The 25,164-nt window shown below is 39.2% G+C and overlaps 1 protein-coding gene across 1 annotated transcript in view; it reads right to left on the reverse strand.

The window, feature by feature from the left end:
* Positions 1-25,164, reverse strand: part of PTPRO (protein tyrosine phosphatase, receptor type, O) — a gene marked incomplete at its 5' end in the record, with an annotated part of 159,856 nt that overhangs the window by 114,294 nt on the left and 20,398 nt on the right. The window contains one exon of the mRNA XM_008586534.1: positions 11,198-11,471. Within this exon, the coding sequence (XP_008584756.1) occupies positions 11,198-11,471 (274 nt within the window). The remainder of the gene's footprint in view (positions 1-11,197; positions 11,472-25,164) is intronic.

Genomic DNA, 25,164 nt, shown 5'->3' on the forward strand with positions numbered 1-25,164 from the left:
CAAAATTTGACTTAATTTATTCAGTGAATAACTATTGAATACCTAGTATATCTCAATCTGTAGCTGAATATATTTCATTTTGTTTCTTAGGGACTTAACCTATTTTTGTTCTTTATTGAAGAGATCCAGAAAGGATTGAAACTACGTGTTAAAGTTTTAAATTTTCCCTAGAATTTTCTGAAAAACCAAGCCAACATCTATGAAAAAATTAGGAAGGCCTTCAGATTGCTGTATATTTTATGACCACGCCACGGTCGACTATGTGCTGTATCCTCTGGTTAAGAAGTTTCCATTTTCTCTTCATCTCATATCTGGTCTTCCTAGATAAAGGTAACACTTTGGAATGAACTCCCCCTTTTTTGCTGTTGCTCACATGTAAACAAACAAACCCCCAAAGACTCTACTTTCAGTCCAAAACTTCCAAAGATGTTTTAAGCCATTTGAGTTTTTCTTTCCACCCAGCCTAATTACTAACCCAAAAAGTCTACCAAATCCAGCTCGTGACCTCTAAGAGAACCAGAGTGACAGCTGACTGGAAAAGCAGCCACAAAGCAGTAACTCTTCTCCTGCTGTGGTCCTGTGCCACGTCCTCACCCAGGGTCCCTCTACTGAAGAGAGAAGCTAGAGGTCCACTCAATCCTGCACGCCCAGAGGTGTGAAGTCTGCATATCAAACCACAGTCAAACTTTGAAATTCAAGACATACATGAAGAGGGGAGCACAGGTATTTTATTTTCTTTTTTTTTTTTTTTTGGCTCCTGCAAACTACTTAAACTTTAAACAAAAAGCATTTTTTAAACTCTTGCTTACATGTTTGTTTTATACATTTCTCTCAGATTCAATGCAAATGGTCCAGATTAGCAGTAAATCCTAAAGTCCATGCGCAGGCATTCCTGAGGAGTATTCAGTCTAAGCATTATTGTTTTCAGCAGAACTTAAATACAGAGTCTAAAAATATTCTATACCTCTTCACTTACTTTCCTTATTATTTTTCTTCCAAGAAATTAAGTGATGTGGCATAAGCCAGAGCTGTAATTACTCACATGCATTTCAGTGACGACAAAGTTAAATCCTAACCTAATTCAATACTCTTTTCCCTGCCAGCCTCTCCCAGGTACTTCTCTTTCCTGTCTTAGGAAATGGGCAGGACTGGGCACAGAAACGGGGTTGCTAGAAAATGTGAATCATTTATTATCTTTGTTTATGAATTGCATTCTTGTTCGTGGGTCTTTTTATTTTTCAAAGAAATAGAGTACAGTCATGTGCCACCAAACAGTTCAGTCAATGATGTGCCACATAAATATGATGATGGCCCCATAAGATTAAAATGGAGCTGAAAAGTTCCTACCACCTAGTGACGTTGTCGCTGTTGTAATGTCGGAGCGCAACGCATTACTCATGTAGGAGCAATAGACTGTACCATATACCTGAGTGTGTAGAAGGCCTTCTAGGTTTGTGCAAGTACATTCTACGATGTTTGCACAGTGACTAAATGGCCTAATGACACATTTTGCAGAACATATCCTTGTCGTTAAGCAACCCATGTCTGTATTACAAAGTATAGCTGAAACTCTCCCATACAACTTACCCAGATTCATTCTCATTTCCATCATAGTCAGAGGTAAATTATTAGTTTGAATTTGGCATTTTTCTTCTCATTTATGTTTTCTTTCTTTTACTTTCATATTTATATGTGTCCAACATTATTTCATGTTTTGGAATATTAGAAGCACACTTCAAAAAGTTCATGGAAAAATGGAATTAAAAAATAATATGAATCTTTCCATGTACTTTTTGAAGATCCCACGTTTGTTAATTGTATCATACCATACATATTCTGTGGCCTGTTTTTAATCACCTGACATTGTTTTGGGATTTGTGCATCTTGATACAAGTATCTCTAGAGACTTTATTTTAGTGTCCATTTTACAGCTATACAAATTATAACATTTATCTGTTATTCCTTGGTAGATTGATTGCTTTCGACCATTCATTCTTACAAATAAAGCCGTAATAAACATTTGGAACATGTCTCCTTAGGTTGGAAATCCTGGATAGTGGTGTATACACATCTTAAAATGTATAAGATACTATTAGAATATTTTCTAACTTGATTGTTCCAATTTACACACCAGCAGCGTATGATAGTGTGTCTCCACATTCTTCTCCAACACTGGCTTGAATCAGTCTTTTTATTTTTTGCCACTTTTGGGTGTGTGAAATTTCGCCTCTTTGTTCAGTTTTCTGCTCATTAAGGAGGCTAATTATCTTTCCCTACGTTTATTAGCCATTCAACTTCCCTCTTTTTAAAATTGTTTGATTCTTTTGCTTATTTTGTGTTTTTTTCCCCATCTTCTCCTGCCAATCTGTAATACAATCTTTTTCATATACCACATTCCTACTGTCATTTTTTTTTATTGTGTTCTGTGCCTTCTTTCTGTATTCGCCTTTTTTCTTGCTGAAATATATCAACAGTTTTTAAATTTAGAGTTCTGGGTGTTAAATTATCTTAGGCTTTGTACATTAGAAAAATGTCTTTATTTTATCTTTAACTTTGATGCAGTTTATTCTTGAGGAAGCTGGATATAAAATTCTAGGTAGACAGATTTTCCCTTAGGACTTTGAAGATACTGCTTTGTTGTCTCTTTGCACCAATTATTGCAGGAGAGAAGACTTCTGTCAGTCTAATACTCTTTTGTAGAGACTATGTGTTTTTCTCTGGCATGTTTCAAGCTTACATATTTATTTTTATCTAGCCTTGATAATCAGCAGTTTCAGCATCATATATTTAAGTTATTTTTGAGTTACCCTACTAGGTACTGGGAATGCTCTGTCAATCTGTGGATTCATGTCATTCAAGTCTTGGAAAACCTCATAGTTATCTCTTCAAATATTGTGCCCAACATTTCCTCCACTCTCTTTTTCTTGAACTCTAAAGCCTCCTTAGTTAGAGCCTCTCCCACGTCCATGCTGTGAATTGTCTCACTGTGCTAAATTATGGGGCACTGAGCAGTATTATCTTCAAACTTACTAACTCTCTTTAACTCACCAGCATAGAATTTATCCCATCATTGAAGTTTTTCAATAGGTTAACTTTAAATTTAATCAACTAAATTAATTTTACCTAGTATGACCAATTAAAGCTTTAAATTAATTTAAATGATTTTATTTTTCATTTCTAAAAGTTTTATTTTATGTTTATTCTATGTGTTTTTATTTTATTTCTGCCAGTTTTTGTTTCATTATTCCTGATCTTTTAAAATGAATGCTATTCTTACATTTATGTCTTTGAAGATCATAAACATACTGCAAATTTTTGTTAGACTGCTATTCAAGATATAGTCTGAAATGTTACACTTGTTTAGATGTCGATCATTTTTAGCATAGGTTTCCTCCTGGGCTTTGAAAGACAAGCTCTAGGCTCATTTTATGCTTGTTCATCCCGCATTTCTCGCTTACCCCTTGCTTTTGAGACAGGTAAGCCATTGCCTCCTCCCAGCCCACCAGAGCTGCCAGTCTAAAACAGGGCATGTAATGTTATTTGGGAGTTCCTGATATTGTGGATGATATAGTGGCTTTCACAGATTCATTCACTGAGTTGGAGGGTAACCAGGCATGGTCCCTGGTGGTAAAACAAACATGTGGCCCCCGCATACCCAGGTCTGTATATACGCATTTTTGTTGTTGTTGTTGTTGTTCTTTTTTTTTTTTTTCCTTTTTGTCTTTTTTTGTGACCGGCAACGGGATCGCAACCCTTGGTGTTGCGCCTGCACCTCGCTCAGCCAGTGAGCAGCCGGTCTGTATGTGGGACCCGAACCCTCGGCGGGAGCGCCGCCCCGCTCCCAAGCGGCGCACTGTAGCAGTGCGCCACTGGGCCGGCCCCGTTGTTGTTGTTCTTGAAAAGGAAGAATGTTTGCTGTAAGCAGAGAGCCTGGCTCTGTGCCCTGTCCAGTGTGGAGCATTTCAGTCCTTCTTACTCTACAGGGGCCCAAACTCAACACTGCCTTTCCCAGATGCAGAGCACAGAGGGCCCGTTACCTCAGCCCACATCTTCACTTCGAGTTTCTGTTTTGTTTCACTTCACAGAGACAACTCTCTTGTTTTTGAGCCTGGCAATGTACTTCTGGTTTTCTTTTTGCTTTGTTGTAGGAGCAAAAAGTATATGACACAGCAGGAAATCACTGAAATATTTTGACTACAAATCCTAACATTAAACTCCCATTTTTTTTGACAAAAATAAAAGATATGACATTTAATATGGTCACTTTTTCCCTCGTTAGGTGTCCCACATAATGAAAACTCATGTTCAAATTGGAGAATACTTTGTTCCTTAATTATTGTTGAACCATTTATGGCAGATCATGAAAGATATGTTTTAAAGTTCTGGATGTGATTCTCTCAGAGAGGAGACAAAGAAACAAAAGCAAATGTACAGCAAATACTGCTCAAAGAAAACAAAGGTAGCCCTGTGTTTGTTAGTACCTGCTAACTGCTAAAAGGTGCTTCTATCTGAGATTGTTCTGCTTTGCTGGGCTAAAAACTAAAGAAGTAATTGGGTCAGTGATCAGTAACCTTTGCTTCTGATGTGACCAACCCAAGAATGTGCCTCTTGTGACATATTCTTTTGAGGGAGAGAGACCTGAGGCTGCACCCTTGCTTCTGACAGCAGGTGTTGGGAAAAGGGACTGATTCTGTCCCAAGCCAGAGCTACTGCTCTGTGCTTAGATAATTTGAGCTCCAACCTGACACTTCTGGGGGGCTGGCAGCAGCAGCCACCCACGGTCCAGGAGGGATGGTGACCATCACACCCACTGCCTTAGCTCATGTCCTCATTATTTCTTTCCTGGAACATTTCAACAGCTTTCTAAATTATTCTCCCTGCCTCCAGCCTCATCTTAATTTTTCTTATTCCTTTCTGCTCAGAGCTTCTAATCAAGCCTGCAGGCTACCTGAGACTGTCACTTTAGTCAGAGTCTCTGTCTTAGCCAGCCACCCCCACCTCACTGACACTTCCCTGCTCAGTCTGCTTCAATTCTCCTTTGCTCCTGATGCCTTGAGTAATCTTCTACTTCATGCCATTCGTACTGCTTATATTTATTGATCTTATACCATGTGCTACACACTTTGTTAAAAAGTCTTTTTACATTACAAAATATTTACATTCTAGGACACCCTACCATTATAGGTATTATAATTATTCCAATATGGTATATTATAATTATATAGCAGATCAAATCAGCAAACTACAGCCCACAAACCAAATCTGCACTGCTACTTGTTTTTGTATGACTTTCGAGCTAAAAATGGCTTTTATGTTTTTAAATGGCTGACAAAAATTCAAAGAAGAATAGTATTTCATGACATATTAAAATTATGCAAAATTCCAATTTTGGTGTCTATAAATAAAGTTTTATTAGAACACAGCCATGCTCATTTATTTATTGCCTGTGGCTGCTTTTGTGTTTCAACAGCAGAGTAGAATGGTCTCAATACGGACCGTATGGCTCGCAAAGCATGATGTTTTTACTATCTAGGTCTTTATAGAATAAATATTGCTAACCCTGGAATAGATTATAGTTTTGAAAGCTAAGATTTAGAGAACGTAATTATTTTCTCAAGGTTACACATATAGTAGCCAGATTTCTTTGACTCTAAAGCTCATGCTTTGAGCCACTACCCCAAATACCTGCTTGCTCATTTGTCCATTTCAATGCAGAATTCAGGATCCTGTGGCTTGCACCTCTGCTGCAAGAGGGAGCTTCCCCCAATCACATCTTCGTATGTCATTTCTTTGACCTGTCATCATTGCTCCTCACTTACAGGTTAAGTTCTAAACTCTTTTGCAAGGTCCTTAAAGTTCTTCCCAACATTTCTAGGCACCTATCCTGCTATTTTCTGGAACACCTGACGCTCGCTGTCTTAACTTCTTACAGCTCACTGGGCGTGCTATGCTATGCACACCTCCATTCTTTCTGCCTCCAACTGTAACACTTTCCATTCTTTATTCTTTTGCACTATTTTCATTTATTTTTCAATGACTGTTTCTTCTGTGGCAACTTCCAAGTGTTCCCTAGAAAGGTGAGGCACTCTCTCTTATGTAATTCTCTTACGGCATTTATCATACGTTTTTTAATGGTTTTTTATTTGTCTTTTTTTTTTTTTTTACTGTAGTGCAATATCTTTGATTACAAGTATTTTTATATTTACTTCTCTGGCACCTAGGATATGACACAGAGAATATATCCAATAAATAAAATTAAAACTCAGAGATTACTTTTATTTGTGATAGATTTGTATAGAATAGTATATTTGTCTCCATGTGTGTTCTGCATTGTTTACAGCCACTACCTCTAGAACTTTACTGACACAGGAGACAGCTGGGTGTATACAACATTTCCCCAATTTCTAAGTAGTTGTTTCCAGGTATTATTTTATCTACTGAGAAACTACCCCTTCCTTCTGAAGTGCAGGCAATACATGGAAGATTCTCAATGAAGTAAATATTAATCAAATGTCAGAGCCTAAGAGCTGTGAAACTCTTCCGAACTGGCCAAATGACTAGGTTGTGCTGAATTTATTCTTTATTTCTCAGTTTTCTCTGAGAGTGCCAGACTCAGAACAACTACAGCAAAAAATATCAAAGAACTGCCTTAGGGCCAATTGCTTTGTCCTTGTTTATTTCACCAAGACAAGCACCTAACACACGATAAATGACTGTAACAAATGTACTCTTTTATTCTCAAGAGCAACGTGTCAACTCTGTGGGCAGACACTACAAATGTTTTCTAAACTTAAAAAAAAAAAAGCATTCCATGAGAAAAATAAAGAAGGCAAAAATATACTATTAAATGACAAATACTGGTAGTTTTAGAGCTCAAAGGTGATCCTAGTCATCATGTACTTTAACTCCTTTTATAAAGGAGGAAGCTGAAACCCGAATATCACCTAATGCCACATCATGCCTAATGTCACAGAAATGTTTGTGCACTAATCCCCAGTTCTTATATTCTGAACCTATTATTGCTTCTGAAATCTGGGATAATGAGGAGAGAAAGGACACACTGTTTCACCTTTGGCAGAGCATGGCAGGAAGTGGAGACCACCTGTTAAGCAGGTAAGAAAAAAGCAGTTAAGATGTTAATGAATTCATAAAGGCTGAGTATGGTCTGAATGACAGTTTAAAACTGCTCTGTCCAAAATGGTAGTCACTACCACATGTGCTATTTAAATTAAATTTAAAATGAATTAAAATTAAATAAAATTAAAAATTAGTGGTTACTGGATTGAATATTTCCATCATCCAAAAATTCTAGAACAGCCTGGTTTAGAATGATTGGGAGTCCATGCTGTCTAGCTGTTTCCCTGGGCCTCCACCAGGTGCCCATGAGAAATGTTGGGGGCAGGGCAGGGGACTGGAAAGAGTCTCCTTCTTAGGGGCACAGGCATACAGATGATAATCGCGGCCACTAAGAGGCCAGCAGGAAAACTTACTTCCCTGGACCTTTCTTGAATACAAAGCAGAGGCTTTAAGGTATTGGAGAGGGGTAGAAAAAAATCTTTCCTTCTCAGTTCTCAGAAAAGATCTCCCCTTCCGAGGGATGGGTAAAGACAAAGGATGCCTGTTACTGGGAGCAGGGCAGAAGTTCTCTTGGGTCCCTGATCCTGCACAAAGCAGAGTTCTGTTACCACTGGAGAAGAAGCAAACTCTCTGACCAACAGATATAAGGTAGAAGTGGGCTGTCGGTGTAAAGTGAGGGGTAGGAATGTTGACGAGCCCCACCTAAGACCACAAGTTTTGCCTGAGCCTGAGGCTGGATCAGGAGAACAAAGAACCTCCCCTGTTCCCACCAAAAACTTACACTGTGTAAACAGCAGCAGCAGTCTATTGCTGGGGGACCCCTTCTGTGGTGCAGTGTTCAGGCCTTGCTGACCACGAGGGGTAGAACCGGAACTCTGAGAAATCCTGTCTACCACTCCTGGCAGCCTACCCCTGGAAGAATCTGGAATCTGTGATGAACTTAAGGTGTCTAATACTTAAACCCAGTTCAACAATTGACGAGATTGACTTCCCTCCCCAATTAGCAGACTAGCAATCTGGTAAATTTAAATTCAATCATATCAATAATTACATTATCTATAAATAGTCTAGGCCTGCACTGTCTAAATTGGTAGCCAGTAGCCACATATGGCTATTGATGACTTAAAATGAGGCTAGTGCAGCTGAGGAACAGAATTTTAAATTTTATTGAATTTTAATTAATATAGGTTTAAAAGTAAAAAATGATGTGCAAATTTTTATATTGATTTTATGTTGAAATAATTATATTTGCTGAGGAACAGAATTTTAAATTTTATTGAATTTTAATTAATATAGGTTTAAAAGTAAAAAAATGATGTGCAAATTTTTATATTGATTTTATGTTGAAATAATTATATTTTAATGTAATGTGTTTAAAAACCATGCATTAAAATTAATTTCAAAAGTTTTTAAATGTGTAAAATTTAACATTACATATGTGTTTAAAATTCTATTTTTATTGAATAGTGCTGGTATAAACACTCCAATTAAAAGGCAGAAATCTTCAGAGGAGAAAAAAAGCAAGATCCACCTCTATGCTGCGTACAGGAAACTCTTTTACATGCAAAGACATAAGTAGGCTGAAAGTAAAAGGGAACGAGTATGTCATGCAAACACTTAACAAAAGAAAACTGAAAGTGCTATTTTACTATCAGACAAAAAGACTTCAACACAAGGCATGTTACTTGGGATAAAGAGAGGCATTGCATGTACGTAGAAGGGTCAGTTCATCAGGAAGATTTAGCCATCCTAAAAGTGTTTGCACCTAATAACATGACAACGGAGCTTCAAAATATGTGAAGCATAAACTAAAAGAAGTGAAAGGAGAAAGATAAGTCCACGGCTCTGGCTGGAGAGACTTTCATAATCCTCTATCAGTCATTATTAGAACAAGAAACAGAAGATCGGTCAGGATACAGCAGACTTAAGTAACCAACTTTACCTAACTAATGTTTATTGAAACTTCACCCAACAAAAATACCCAGCAAGATAGACCATGTCATAAAACAAAGCTCAACAGTTTCCAAGTAATTACAATCACACAAAATATGTTCTCCGATCACAACAGCATTTACCTAGAAGTCAGTAAAAATCTATGAAAAATTTTCAGATTTTTGGGCATTTAACCCATTTCTAAGCCCACATGTCAAAGAAGGAATCACAAAGGAAAAAGGAAGATATTTTGAATAGAAATCACTGCAAGTGCTAAAATATCAATGAGACATTCCAGAAATTTTTTAGCATTTACTTATCTAATTTGTACATGAATAATCAGATAAAGAACTGAATCCTCCAGCTTTGTCTGATTAGGAATAGCAGAGTGTGTGCTAATATATGCTCAGTCAGCAAATCACTACAGTTCTATGTTCTTTCTTGTTTTGTTTTTGGTCTTTTTTCCTGGTTTTCTCCCATTACTTGCTCAACTAAATTGAACTAACATTTATGGATCACCTATTAAGTGTGAGGCTTGGGAGAGGTGTTCATAATATTATAAAGATAAGTAAGGCAGAGCTTCTGATTTCAAAGAGCTTGTATTATATGCTAGCCTGCTGCCTGAATCTGACTTGTAATTCACCTTTTTCTAGAACTTACTGAAGACAATATTTTACCAGGTAAGTTTTTCCTTTAACTCAACTCATTCCTAGATGTGTTCATTATGTCTATAAACCTTGAAGGTCTTGGATCTGTGCCATTCCCAGTTTTTAAGACTCAGTACTGATCCTGGGACCCTGCCAATGGAGCCTTTAATTAATTTTTGACAGACATGTTAAAAATATGCCCTCTAGCTTGGTTCTGAGTTCTTGCTTCTTATTACTTCTCTCTCCTTTTATCCTAACAGACAATATCACTATGTCCTTTTCCTTAATTGTGGCCAGAATGATCACACATAGCTGGCATTTAAAAAATTGCAGTTCTTGGAAAACTTGCACTGAAGAATATGAGCAAAAAGAACTTCACTGAACCATTAAATTGCTGTAGTGATAAACTCTACTATCTTACAGATATAGGCTTTTCTTCTATACTTCAAGATATACAGTAGAATTGCATCTTCCTTTGAGATTGGATATTAATGTTAGAGAGTAGAGTGAAATTCACATATAGCTAAAACCACTCCTAAAAACTTCCTAATATCAGCATTAATACAAGACTTGGACTACTGAGGGTTCAAATGCCAGTGATTTTTTTTTCTTGGCATTTTTTTTGGGGGGGACAGTGGAAGTCAAGACTATTTTGAGGGTGAGGTGAAAAATAGCAAATGACAAATAAACATATCTTTGTCTCTCTCTCAGCTAAAAATGTATAATTAAGTTTGAGCAGGCTAAATATGAGTATAAATTTATTGTCTCAAAAACCAAATTGCGGGCTGGCCCGGTGGCGCACTGGAGAGTGCACCGCTTGGGAGCTCGGTGGCGCTCCCGCCAAGGGTTCGGATCCCATGTGGAGACCGGTTCCCGCTCACTGGCTGAGCACGGTGCGGGCGCAACACCGAGGGTTGCGATCCCGTTGCTGGTCCCCGGTACGGGCGCGACACCGAGGGTTGCGATCCCGTTACTGGTCAGTAAAAAAGACAAAAAGGAAAAAAAAACCAAAAAACAAAAACCAAATCGCTTAATATGAGAATACATGTAGAAAAAAATAGACAAATTATGATCACACTATTAAGTATATAGCAGAAAATTACATTGTCCAATTGTGAATCTAAAATTATCATTCAGTCTCAAAATACAAAACCAAAAAACAAAAACCAAATCGCTTAATATGAGAATACATGTAGAAAAAAATAGACAAGTTATGATCACACTATTAAGTATATAGCAGAAAATTACATTGTCCAATTGTGAATCTAAAATTATCATTCAGTCTCAAAATATATTACTTCATTGAGGTTTCCTTTTTTCTGGCTTAAAACAGATTTTTGTTTAATGAAAGGCAAACAGTAAACACAATCACACTTTGGCAAGAACCTGTATTCTTAATATAATGTGGAACTTTGAATCTGTGTCACTTGACTTCAAGGAGAGTGATTTTGCCATTCTAGGCTGACTTTCTTTCAATTACAGACTCATGAGAATACACTCAAAGAAGAAACACAGAGGACAATAGTACACATGATGCTTACTTGTCAACACCGTGATTGATCTGGATGGCTTGGTAACCACGTTTCCATTCACCACTACCAAAGTAATTATATAATAAAGGCCATGATAACTGGCTTTAAAGATAACAGGAGGAGGCAAAGTGCTGTTGAATTCCTCAAATTCAAAGAAATAATTTTTGGATTCACCAGTTATCTTCACAACATACACAGATGCTGGACTGATGACATCCGAAGCTTCTAAAGAGATGACGATGCTATTATCGTCTTGGACAGTTGCATGGAAAGTTGTAGCATTCTGTTTAAGAAAAGAGAAAAAAAGCAGATAGAGGTCAAATTCAGATTATTAGCAATAAAATTATACTGAGATAATTTTTCTTAAACTTTTGTGATAAAGTTATTTCTTAAAATAGAGTTACGTAGATACTTCAGTTACAAAAAGACAATCAGAAAGAGAGAGATTATCCCTCTTATGACTAATGATCTTCTTAGGGTTTTATTTTGAGGATTCTTCTCTACTGAAAAGCTGCTTCCAGTTTATAGATTGCGTCATGTAATCAACACAAAATAAACATCACATGAATGAGTAAATAATGAATGGAATTCATCCTGACACTCAAGTTCCAGGGAAGTCCTTGGATTCAGCTATGCTGGAGAAGTTACGTGGTTTGAAGAAATACTCTTTTTACTCTAGAGGGAGTAATGCTAATGTACTCCTAGGAAAATTCTAGGAGAATGCATCAAAGCAATTATTTTCTCTCTCACCTGTCAGTTCTGAAAAAAAAAGTAGTAGGACTGAGAAACCTGTGATAATCCTCTTTCTTAAAGATTAACCAGCCCTTAATAAGAGAAGCTAAGATGGTGAAGAAGGGACCAGACTGAAGATGTGCAGGCATCTATGAGAAGGACAGCACTGGGTGGACTGAAAACTTTGCTGCAAGTGTCCAGATAAATGTTTATGGACAATATTTGAAAAACGATTTGTGCAGTTGGTTTAATTATTCCTTCTTAACTCTGTCCCAGACTCCATAGGCAGAGTAAATCTTTCCCACTGGTTTCAAAAAAGACTCATGTACTTTGTATCACTTTCTACTTTGTTTTTAATTTATCTTCTGGGTATGTGCTATCTTGGACCAGTAAGTTATTTTACTGCTCTGAGCCTCAGATTTCTCTTCTATAACAGTGAGACCAAAAAATTGCCAAAACTTGTAAAGGATCTACAGCGATCCAGGTACTATGCCAGACACTTTGTAACTACAATCATCTCATTTAATATTAAAAATGACCACATGAGATAGGTATTATTATTTTCAATCATATTTGGTAGCTGAGAAAATTGAGGATCAGAAAGATCAAGTCACTTGCCCAAGCTCACAAGTTCAAAAAATTAGCTCCATTATTAATCCACATGTCTGCCTGTCTTCTCCTCTTGACTTATTTTCCTAACACTAAGTCTGTCACACAGCTCATAACTGCTAAGTATCTGTTAAGTGAATGAAAAAATTGCTGATTGCATTAAGTATATGAGGGTGTCCACCTTTTAAGAATTAATCTAGTTATTGATTTTGCAACCTCACATATTGTCAGCAACCAAATCAAGCACAAGATACACACCAGTACCCTAAGAAAGGCTTTATAAACCTAAAAGTGTATTGATAATTTTTTTCATATTTTTTTAAGAAGTCTAGTTTTTATGGGTCCTAGCACTTACAAAGAATATCTGACATTAATAGAAATTTAATTCTCTCTTACCATATAATAGACTAAATTGTGTTTCTGGTATTCTGACCGTACTAGACCATAAGCCCTCTAAGGTCAGAGACTATATCTTATTTCCAGCTCCAAGACTAATGCCTGGCACCTGCTAGGTGCTTCTTGATGTGGGTGGTCCTAGGCAGATTTCTGTGACATGAGATCATCACCATGAATTTTACAATATCCCTTTGTCTACATTGTCTCTCCTTCTCAGAGACGTGGGCAGATTTCTGACAACAGAGTAATGCATTTCTGGGAACAAAGATAAAATGTGAGCCATTCTATACAGCCAGTGGTCCAGGTGGAACTGTGAGGCGAGTATAAAGTTCATAAGAGCATTTCATTGTTTAGGTGAGAAGCATAAAACAGAAGAAAACAGAGAAGTACAGGGAAAGCATTTAATGTGATGGCACATACGCGGAACTCACAAATATTACCTCCTCTTTCCCTTCCCCATTACCTTCTTTTGGAATAAGTTTCTGCAAATTCTGCTTCAGTTATGACCATGTGAACTCCTACTTGGCTGTCCCTCTAGCAGATAATGACCATACACTTTTGACAAAATAACAAACCACTGACCAAAGACTGCAACATGAACAAAGGCAGAAAGACTGGAGGGAAGCTGACACTTGAGAGAAGGTACTGGCACAGAATGAGTTATTTTTGTTTATCTATCAATCACTTTATCTATCATCTATCTATCTATCTATCTATCTATCTATCTATCTATCTATCTATCTATCACCTATCTCAGTTTATAGCCAGAGGACAGAGCCTGCACTCAGCACCATGTGAGACGGCTAAAACTCTGACAAACTCTCATAGACTTTCTGGCTGGATACAAAAGATGACAGAATCTGGTCAATCAAGACTATGGAAAGGGAGTGGAGAATCCTGAAGAGAAGGGCGCCAGAGAGAGGGGCCCCTAATCTCTGCCAAAACCTCAGTCTGACCCTTGAGCCATGCGTGTGCAGGGCAGACTACAAGCAGCCCAGTTGAAGCTAAAAGAACTGTCCTAAGGTTTGAGCTGCAGCTCACAAGAGTGTGTAGTTTGCACCCAACCAAGTGAATTTCCTGCTAAGACAAAAATATTAATTTCATTAGAAAAACATATTAGTATCTGCAGTCTCCACAACATAATACTGTCACGCACCACATAATGCTATTTTGGTTAACGATGGACTGCATGTACGACGGTGGTGGAACTGTATAGTCTAGTTGTGTAGTAGGCTATATATCATCTAAGTTTGTGTAATTGCACTCTATGATGTTTGCACAATGACAAAATCTCCTAGTGATGCATTTCTCAGAATGTATTCCCATTGTTAAATGACACATGACCATATTCACAATATTTAAGAAATAGTCCAAAATTAGTCAGTATACAAAGAACCAAGAAAATTTTGTGACAAATTTTCAAGAGAAAAGACAATCAACAAAGACCACCTCTGAGATAATCCACATGTTGAATAGAGCAAATAAGTACTTTTAATCAGATATTATAACTATGCTTAATAATGTTAAAAAGGATGCTCATAATAAATGAAAAGGCAGAAAATCTCACCAGAGAACTACAAACTTTTAAAAAAAAGAAAAGGGAAATTCTAGAACTGAATATAGTTCTGGGTTGTTTAATCACAAAGCCACCCTCCCCCCCTTTTTTAAATCAAGAGAATCCTTGCAATATAGCCGTGATACATTTGGTTTGTCCTCAGTTCTTCAGTCCTAGATGGTGTCCTGAAGAATGAAGCCATGCAACCAAAAGGAATTTCAAAATAACCAGAGCCCAAGTAGAGTGCTGCCTCTGCACCAGGACCTGGAGAAGACCTCTTGTTCCTCTGCACACACAGCTACAGTGAACAAGATTGCTGTGTGGTGATGGGCACGCTCCTCTGAAGGGAGGTTAGCGCAGGGGTGGTCTTCCACCATCAGGGTGAGACCAGTACCAGATGTGCCCCAGGCTTTGGCCCCTGAAATCTTCTTCCTTGCTACTCAGTTCTGATGGCATCACCCATCAAGATCACTGTGTTCTGGAACTGGACTATCTGCCTGCCTTGTTGCTGTTCTGGGGGAAGAAACCTGCCCCTATCTGGGCCAGAACTTGGAGCACTTCCCTTCAAGGTTCGCCTTCAGAGGACAAGTTGCCCTGACCTAGAAGATGACCTAAAACCTCTCTCCTCTCTCCACTCCTTCCATAGGAAGGTTAGAAGAGAAGGAATGGAAGGTCAAGGAACCAAGTGCCTCCAGTGGAGGTGAGAGAGGCTCTGTATGAAATAGGGAAGGACAGGGAAATAGAAAAGGAAAAAGCCAACGTAAAGGCTGGTGGCTGGCTGGCTGACTGCAGGGTAATGGAGGGGCAGATCCCCTCCCCTGCCAGGGTCTGAGATGCCATCCATTTTCTCCCTCTTCTTGTTAATCTAGGAGCTTCCTATTCCATGTTGGCGTTTGAGGGCTCCTCTAGAGGAAAGGCTTGTTCTACACTTGAATTGATTCCTGGGGGTTTTATCTAAAGGAGCAAAAAGGGCCTTGGGATGGGGATGTCTGAAAGCTAAGATAGCAACTGATAGCTTCTTCCCCTTTGCAAATAGTATTCTTTTTACTTCATCCTCACCATTTCAGGCCTTACACGTGAAATCCCTAGAATGGAGGGTGTGAGGAAAATGGACGCATTATAGTCAGGCCCCCTAGCCTCATATCCAGCTGGGTGTGATTCAGCACATCCATTGCAAACAATTATGTAAGAGTAGTGTAACTGTGCACGTGAGCCCATGTACTCCTTAGCTCGTTGCCACTAGTGTGCGATTTTGGTATAAAAGATGATGGCTCTGAACTGCTGGCAGCAGAGTGCACGTCAGAATAAAGCATGTCTACCCTGCCATCAGCTTCTAGAATCTTTTTTCAACTACTTGTCTCACGACCCACTAGTGTGCGATTTTGGTATAAAAGATGATGGCTCTGAACTGCTGGCAGCAGAGTGCACATCAGAATAAAGCATGTCTACCCTGCCATCAGCTTCTAGAATCTTTTTTCAACTACTTGTCTCACGATCTGCACAGGACAGGTCAGAGGGGTCTGTGATTCAGTCCAACAGAGGGGGTGGGGTCTTCTGTTCCTCCCTGGAGTAGGGGACAGTGGAAGAAAGATATGTATTTGAAGAACATTCAATTTAACAACAAGCTTCTTTATCCTCCTTTTGCCTGTGGTTGTGTCCTGAGCCCATTGGTCCTTTTTTGCCAAGAGAGAGAACAAAGGTCTTCAACTGCTTCTCTTCACTTCTTCATGCCCAAATCAAATACACATATACAAATGTTCCTAATCATTAAAAAGAAAAATTGATATTAGATTATTACCTGTATAACATAGGTTAGTACTGACACCAAATGTACCTTAAGTCCTGACTAAGCCAGGCTTATTCACCTGGAGAACATTTTTAAAGAAAGTTGATGTCAACCACGGCATTTTACTGACTAAGACTTGAAATTAATAGAATTCTACTTATAATTCAAGCAACTGTCAGTATCATTCTGAACACAACTAAAAAGTTCTGGATTGCTACCGTAGATGCTTGATCTCTTTCCCCTTCTACTTTTTCTTACCTACTAGCTGACAATCACTGACACACCCTAGCCTCCTATGCCACATCTAGAGCTATTGCATCATTAACACTTTATGCCCCAAGTACACTCCAATCTTGTACCCATGCCCTCCAACTTTGCTCTGTCAGTGTCCCGAGAGGGTAAAGAATCAATAGCAGGTGCACAAAATAGACTGCGAGTGTTGTGAACAATTTTCTTGGCCATCAGAAGCATGGAGCAGCTGGGCTGTGGTTGTCCCTTGCTCAGTGGAGCAGGGAAGTGCCAATGGCCATCCCAGGAGCAAGCCTTGGTGCTGTGCACGGGAGGAGCATTTGTTGACCAAAGTAAAGTGTGCTGGTGGTTTACAGATATGCAAGAGATGCCCAGGCACCCAGAGGTGCCAGGCCTCAAGAGTGGGTGTGATCCCTTCCACCTCTCTGATTGTGCCTCAGAGGCTATTGGCACACTTTGTGCTCCTGCTTGACAGCCTCAAGGTGCAGCTGGGGCACCTGACAGTCCTAGTGAAGTCGTTCACTCCTGTCTTCATGGGGGCCCAAGGGTACACCTGTTCTTGCCACCTCCTTCCCCCTCGCATTTTGAGGGCTAACTCCTGCTCCTCCTTAAAGCTCCCATCCCCTTCCTGCTGCCAGCCCTACGAGCTGGATCCTTTCTCCATTGGGGGCACCAATTCTTCTTCTAGCACCGCCAGCTTGCTTTAGTGTAGAAATAAAATGCATTTCCTAGGCAAAACGAAGAGCCCTCTCTAGCTCCTGCTGCGGCCTCACGGTGGAAGCGTCACTGGGATCAGGCGGGGAAAGCGAGTTACGTGAAGGTGGGCTTCAGCCTCTCCTGCTCATCACCTCCCCTTCTTCTCAAGGAAAAGTCATCAGTGTTGGCATCCTTTTGATGGAAAACCCAGCACTAAAACAGCGCAACAGCAGCAGCAGCAGCCAAAACTAGAGTTGAAATAACTATTGTACCTAAGGTTTCCAGCAACACATTTACCATTCTGTTTTTCCCTTAGCCTAGCATCCTTCTCTCGTCAAACCTCTCTGCCTACAAAATTTTCCTTTTCTTCTCTTCTGTTTCTCCTGATTTCCTTAGAATTCTCTATAGACAAACTTAACAGGGTGTGATATGGGGTACTAGGAGTGTCCTCATTGGTGAGGAAAGACTCGGGGATGAGAAAAGGCAAGAGTAACAGCACTCATGTGAATTGATAGGTCTTTCTAAACTGTGACCTAATCATATCACTTTTCTGCATTAAAATAGTTCACGATTTCCTTGGGCCTAAAAAATATCCAAACTCCTTAGCAAGGTGCATCTTGCCCTCTGCTCTGAACATCCTGCCACTGTCTAACCACTGCAGAAGACTGTGGATCCTCTTACCACTTCAAAAATAGTTCACGATTTCCTTGGGCCTAAAAAATATCCAAACTCCTTAGCAAGGTGCATCTTGGACTTGGGCTACAAGCCCTCTGCTCTGAACATCCTGCCACTGTCTAACCACTGCAGAAGACTGTGGATCCTCTTACCACTTCAGCAAATGACTTTTCTGACCTGTGTTCCCCTGACGAACTCCTGAACATCTTTCAAACATTACTTCCTCCCTGAGACCTTCCTCATACCCATCTGCAGAAGCAGAATTAATGGCTTTCTTATCTGCATATTCATAGCACTGAACAGTTCTCTTGTATTGGCCAGGACCTTGGGTTGCAAATTTTGCAAGTTCAGCTCAAACAGCTTAAGCAATAGAGGGATTTATTCACTCATATCGCCAAACTGCACAATGCCTGGGCCTTAGGATGGCTGTGGCCAGGGCTTCAGACCCAATCAGGGCCTCTACCTCAAGCAACTATCTTTGAGGAGCAGAAATTACAGACACTCACTTCTCCAGCTTGCATCCATACATACTTGAAACCGTAGAGGAAAAAGAGCTCTTTTCACTAATTCCAGTTATGAAATTTCAGAAGAAGCATTTTGGTTGTCCTGGCTTAGTCCACATGTGCCTCATAGGGGAGGGACTGGGTACTCTGATTCACCCAGACCAAGTCAAAGTGCCTGCTCAGACCTGGGAGTGGGGGACCAATGAGCAACCCTCATCAGGAGCTTTAGAGTTGGAAAGAATCAACACTCCAAAAGAAGAGGGCGCAATCTAAAGTGGAATTCCAGACAGGCAGCAAAACAGGTGCCAGCTGGACTGTTTTCAAAGTAACCAAGAATACTTCAGATCGTGTTATGACTGTGTATTCGAGGGCGCCTCGCCCACTAGAGTCTGAACTCCCAGAGCTCAAGTTTCCTGTCTTACTCATTTGCTTACTGCTAACACCTAGCAGGGTGCCAGATGCCAAGCTGACACTCAGCTAATGTTTGCTTGTTGTTGAATGAATAAGTGGATAGCTCTCCAATGTCCTGCGAATAAAACATCCAGTGAACATAATTACAGAATATTGTAGTGTTTTGAAGTTAGTTGAACAAATGTTTATAGAACCTCTATAATGTAAAGGTTACCGAGTGACTCAAAACTAAACTAAAACACACAACTTTTGAAGTACAACTAGTATTCTCAGAGTTTATAATATTAGCATTTTTAAAAAAGACATTTAATTCTCACAAAAATCCCATGAGTTACAGGATTAACCCTATTTTATAAATCAAGAAGATGAAGTTAAGAGATTCTTGGACTTCCTCAAGCTCTCCCAAGCAACACGCTGCAGAGCAGGACTATAAACTCGGTCCCCCGATTCCAAACCTATTGCTGTGCTCTTAGCAGATTATTTAATCTCTCTGGGTACAATGGGATAATAACACTTATTTCTGAGGATTGTTGTAAGGAGCAAAAAAAAAAAAAAAACATTTAAAATGCTCAGTGCAAAGTCTAGTCCAGATTAGAGGATTGATATGTAATAGTTGCTGTATCTATCAGGGACGGTGGAAGACTTCCTAGGATTTCTGACTGGTACCTGTCTCTGGCCAGTCCTCTTCCTTGTCCTTAGAGACTCAGCCTGTGTTTTTCTCCTCTTTAGTGCTCCCCACTGTGCCTCCAGTAGCTTCTGTCACCCAGGACTGGCTAGAGAAGGTGTTACAGGCTCCCGAGCTTCCTTTTCCTTGCTGAAGCCAAGCCCCGAGGCCCCTTTTGCCACCTCGGGTAGCTAACCTCTAGTTCAGGAATGATAAATACCAAGAGGCAGAAGGAGATGTGGATCCTAGACTTCATTCTGACACCAATTAGCTGTGTGACATCTGCACCACTGCTCTCCCAAGTGTGAAATGAAAATGTTGGATAAGAGGAATAAATATTAAATTTTGTTATGTAAAGAAAATTTGGGGGAAAATATTTTTACTGCAGAGTCAAGCAATACTGTTGCCCAGTCTCAAAAAAGATAGTTTTAAATATTTTTACAGTCACCCAATAAATAGCATTGGCCTCGCCTGAGTTTATGAGGTCCATTTCTATTACTTTTGACTATTGCTTCTTGCTCCACTTCGTAGCAGGTATTGCATGTCTGCAGCACACATTCAGAATTTTCTTCTGAACATAGATTCCAGGAAAGGCTTAGGCAAAAAGCAGTAGCACAGATGACATTTCTTTCAGGCTCACTGCCTAGATCTCACTTGGCCCGCAGCCTCCTTCTCATTAGTCCCACTGACTGAATCTGATTAGCTTACTCTGATTTATTTTCGGCAACCTGGGAGCACATGGGCCAATGCTTATTTTCATGGCTGGTACAATCATCCCCAAAGCTGTCGTTAGCATTTGGAAGATTATCCCTTTCTCTGGAAGATTTCACTGTCTATGAAGCATCATGGCACATTAGACATATATTTCTTAAACACTTTACAAAATTGACTATTTATTCCTCTTTTTATTATTGCAACCCCCTTCAGTTATTTGCTGCTAAAACATAAAGCAAAAAATTCTTAATAATTATGAATTTGATGTTTATAAACTTATTCTTTCCTGAGTTAGAAATTAGCTTCTGTAACCAATAAGAATAGCCAGATTCCGATGCTATGGGATTTGGATATTCAGTGCTTGATCTGTCTATATTTTAGTTAAGAGGCTTTTCTCTTATGTACTAAAAACTACTATGCATTTAAGGTGAATAATAAGGAAAAGAAAACAAATAATAAATATTTTCTCCCCAAAATGAAAATTTCAGAGAATGAATCCAATATCCTATATCTTTTCTATCTATATTTATGAACAATAAAATTTATTAATAAGAATAATTAGTTTCAGATACAAAAATTCTGAGATTCCAAGTAAATTGTAAAATATGTTAGTGTAAAAAATAGAAGAAGAAGCCCATTTTGTAGAACAGGTAGCACATTTTGGCAAATATTTCAGTAGGTTAAAAGAAGAAGGATTTTCCCATCAACCGTCAGTTAATTTGAAAATTTATTTGTAATGCAAATTTTCCATTCACTAAGCATTTCATGAATGAACAACTGCTGACCAGCACTAAACTAAAGCTCCTAGAAAGCTGGACTGTGTTTTGAATCCCAGCACTTGGCATACTGTGTGCTACTTAGGTTCTTAATTTGCATGGACTGAATGTAAAAAGGAGGTTGTTGCAATGGTTCAAGAGAGACATGGCAAGAGTCTGAGCCAGAGCTGGCTGCACCAAAGCTGCCTGGTGACACACGTCCACAACATTACCAGTGCTCCAGCAGGAAACCCAACCAAAGACTAGACTTATGATGTGCATTTTAGAGAGAACACTTAGAAAAATTCTGCTGTGCAAGGTTACCACATAAGAAGCAATAGGATGCTCAGCTCTTTTAAACAGTAATATTAAAGATGTCTGCTGCGTACATAGCACTTACAGCCATGATTCTCTGCACACATTACGTAATTCATACATTTTACACCCTGTCCAGCTCCCAGGAAACTTCTTCCAGCTAGAAAGTCTTTCCATTCAGTTCCTCAGGAAGATCAAAATTCCAGAACTGCCCTCCCAGGGCTCCTTCTGACACTTTCCCAGAATTATTCACAACTGTACTTCAGAAATTGTCAGAAGAGAATTTTGATGTTGACCTCAAGGCTAGGAATGGCCTCTCTAATCATTCATGATTTATTCAGTCATTCTTCAGATATATTTTGAGTAACAACTTTGTATCAGGAACTGAGCAGGTCACTGGGGATACACTCTATTTGGGAGTAAAGAGGAAGGTAGGTTTTATGTGCCTTTGCCCTTCCTAGAACTGCATCTGACCAATAATCATAGCAATGATGATAATTAGAATGATGATGTTATTTACAGTCTGCTGTGTAATGCCAGACTTCTTTACACGTGTCCTAAATGTATCTTTTTAGGTACAGCGTGTCAGTTCTCTACTCATGCGGGATCTGGTACCTGAGCCCAAGTTCACAGCAGCCGTGCCTTTCATGTTCTACCTGCTCAGATACATTCACTTTTGCCTGTATGATTTCAGAACACAGAGGCCTCATCTCATTTGCCTTTTATTTGGTAAAGGGGCTCCAAACTCAAATGTTGGGCAGGTAATACAAGGACAAGAAGCAGCCGTGTATAAGAGGATAGAAGTGGTAGAGTAGGTAGCAAGCTGGAAGGTTCATGCATTGTCTGGGAGCATCATTAGAAAGCACAATTACAACAAAAACAAGCTATGCTGGCCGAAGAGAACACATGTGCAGGTCAGTCTCAGCCTGGAGGATGCCAGATTACAGCTCTTGACTTTGTCGCACCGTTATTTCCTTGAGAATTGCTTGTCTTTGGCCCTTCGGTTTCCGATCCTGCTGTATTCGCTTTGCTCAACTGGAGTACAAAATGACAACTAAATTCTTTTACCCATTAAGCATTAATTTAAAATAGGTACAAATGATATTTCCTTATCGAGTTGCCATATGTGTGTGTGTATGTGTAAAATGACAATTTGTTATACGTAATAATTCAGTAATTACTTCCTGACTACCCGTATGTACTCAGGGTGGAAGCTCTGCAGAACTCTTAAGTTTGGAGAGATTAAACAAAACATCCTCGAGGAAAAAATTCAACCTGGCATTTTAAGTAAAAAGAAACTGTTATGCTAAAGAGATGTGCCAAGATTTTATGTGATATGTAGGATAATAATAGCCATGTATCACATTTTATACTTTATAGAGCACTTTCAAATGCATTTTCTCATTAGGTCCCCCATACATTCCATTAAATTATTATTTCAATTCACAGCTGATGATATTGAGGCTCAAAGAAATTAGATGGGTTTCTCAAGGCTACTCTATTAAAATGTAGGAGCTGGCACTCCAGGCAATTCTAACTATGAATTTTGTGACTCTATTATACCACAGTTCCCAGATTGTAAGATTCTAGTGCCAAAATGATTTCTCAAATTTCCTGTCTGTACTTAATTGGTGGCAAACTCCCTCAGCACAAATTGTGACTTATTCTTCTAAATATGCTTGATGGATGCTCAAAAATTAGTGTCACTAAAAAAAAAATGCAGAAATATTGGAGACATGCGGACCTGGGTTCAAATCCCATTTAAGTGGTAGTCTCTCCTTTTAATTCTATGAGCCTCAGTTATCTCAGGTAGATTATGGGAATACCAAAACATATTATGACAGATTTTTTTGGGGGAAGGAGAACAATCAAAATGACAAGTAAATTTTTTATCCCAGGACCCAATAGTTAGTAGATCTTCCAAACACAATAGCTAATTGTTACTACAGAATATCTGATCTGTTTTCTCAACGATTTTCCTTGGGACATGAACATTTTAGAAGCTGTATCTTTTTCAGGACCCTAATGCCACGATTCATATATGGTTCAATAACCATTCTGACTTTCAGTCTATTTATTTAGCAAGCAGTATTACTTCTCTTTGTGGGATTGAGAACAAAAGCAGCTGGTATTTCCTTTTCTATTATGCCTGTGCATGACAGCCTGAGCTAACCTGTTTGGCTGAAGGTTACCATGGGAACAGTTTTAGGGCCAACTGTGCTGAGAAGGTTAGAGACCTGGAAGCTGTGCTGGATGGAGGAGGAGGTGGGCCCACAACCCAGGAAGCCACAAAATAGATTTGTTCTCAATGGCCCTGTTTGGCTGAAGGTTACCATGGGAACAGTTTTAGGGCCAACTGTGCTGAGAAGGTTAGAAACCTGGAAGCTGTGCTGGATGGAGGAGGAGGTGGGCCCACAACCCAGGAAGCCACAAAATAGATTTGTTCTCAATGGCTCGATGATCGGGCAAATTCTAAAAATATGAAACATTCTTCTGGCTTAATTTGTTACAAAAATAGTGGTTCCTGACAGGTTAATTTTGCCTGTGAAACTTCATTTTCATAAAATGAAGCACTGACAAACATAATTTTGCCGGAATTTATTATTCTCCATCTTCCTTTTTTTATCCTTACTAGTATTTATAGTTTGAAAATGATTTTGCCTCAGAAAGATGCTTGTAAAAATGGAGCCGTCCCACTTATTGGAAGACAGTGTGAAGGATGGTGTTGCTAATTATTTATTTTAGAATGGATGAGTTCAGTCAAATTTCCCCATAGGCATGAAGTGTCTCTCCAACTGTGACACCAGTTAATTAAATCCTGATGATAGCTTACAAGAGCGCCTACTTGCCAAGTTCACAGCATATTTAGGTGGGGCCTTTGTGACCTTTTGTAAGCACTGCCCTCTAACTCCCCTCCTTGTTGAGCTGTTAACATCAGCAGCAACAAAATAGTCAGAACATTAAAGCAAACAGTTTCCTGTGCCCTCTACCATCTGTGTTGTGATTCTCCCAGAAGACTGGTCCCTGTATACAGGATAAATTAAAGCCCAGAAGTTACGGGAGATGAAGTGCAATACTTCACACACATACTTTGCCAAACGTTTACCTTCAGGTAATTTTTAAAAATTGAGTGTCTGCTCTATGCTTGCTGCTGAGAATATGAGGATTAAGAAAAGAAATCTGGTTCCTGTCCTTGTGGTGGTTGGAGTCTTTAGCAAAAGAGAGAAAATAAATTATTTTAGGTAATGAAATAATTACAAGTGGGAGAAGCTCTGTTAAGAAGTACATGCTGATCAAAGAGCATCTCGCAGGAGGATCTAACCTACATAAGTGCTGTTTAAGCTGAAGCCTAAGGGTGATTAAAAGTCGGCCTGATGGTGAGTTGGAGAAAGAACAGGATCAATGAAGAACATTGTATATGAAGACCTGGGGTTGGAAAAAGCACAATGCTTTTGAGAAACCAAAGTAACATTAGAATGGCCAATAGTGGGGGCTACTTCATGGAAAACTTTATAGACCTTCTAAAAAAGTTGGAAGCTTAATTCTAAAGGCAATGGAAAGCCACATACAAGTTATTAAGCAGGAGAGTAAAATGATCATATTTGCATTCTGTAATAGAAGTAAAAAGTTGATTATTTTACCTGCTGGCTCTGGAATTCCTATTGGGGGAAAACTTTCATTGGAAAATGCTTGGTAACTAACCACTTAGGATAGAAGGGAACACTTTGGTGGTGTGAATAGAGGAAGCTGGAACAGCAAACAAAAACTAAAACAATAAACAGACAGCCAAATTAGTACTCAAGTTTCAAAGACAGGAGTAGCTTTGTTCCAGCAAGTAAGGGAGAGATAAGAGGGAAGGGGATAGAGAAAACACGGGAGAAGAGCCTGCGGGATGCTGTGGTGCTGGGATGGAGAA

The sequence above is a fragment of the Galeopterus variegatus genome, unplaced genomic scaffold (genome assembly GCF_000696425.1).
Source record: "Galeopterus variegatus unplaced genomic scaffold, G_variegatus-3.0.2 Scaffold4013, whole genome shotgun sequence".
NCBI classification, from domain to species: domain Eukaryota; kingdom Metazoa; phylum Chordata; class Mammalia; order Dermoptera; family Cynocephalidae; genus Galeopterus; species Galeopterus variegatus.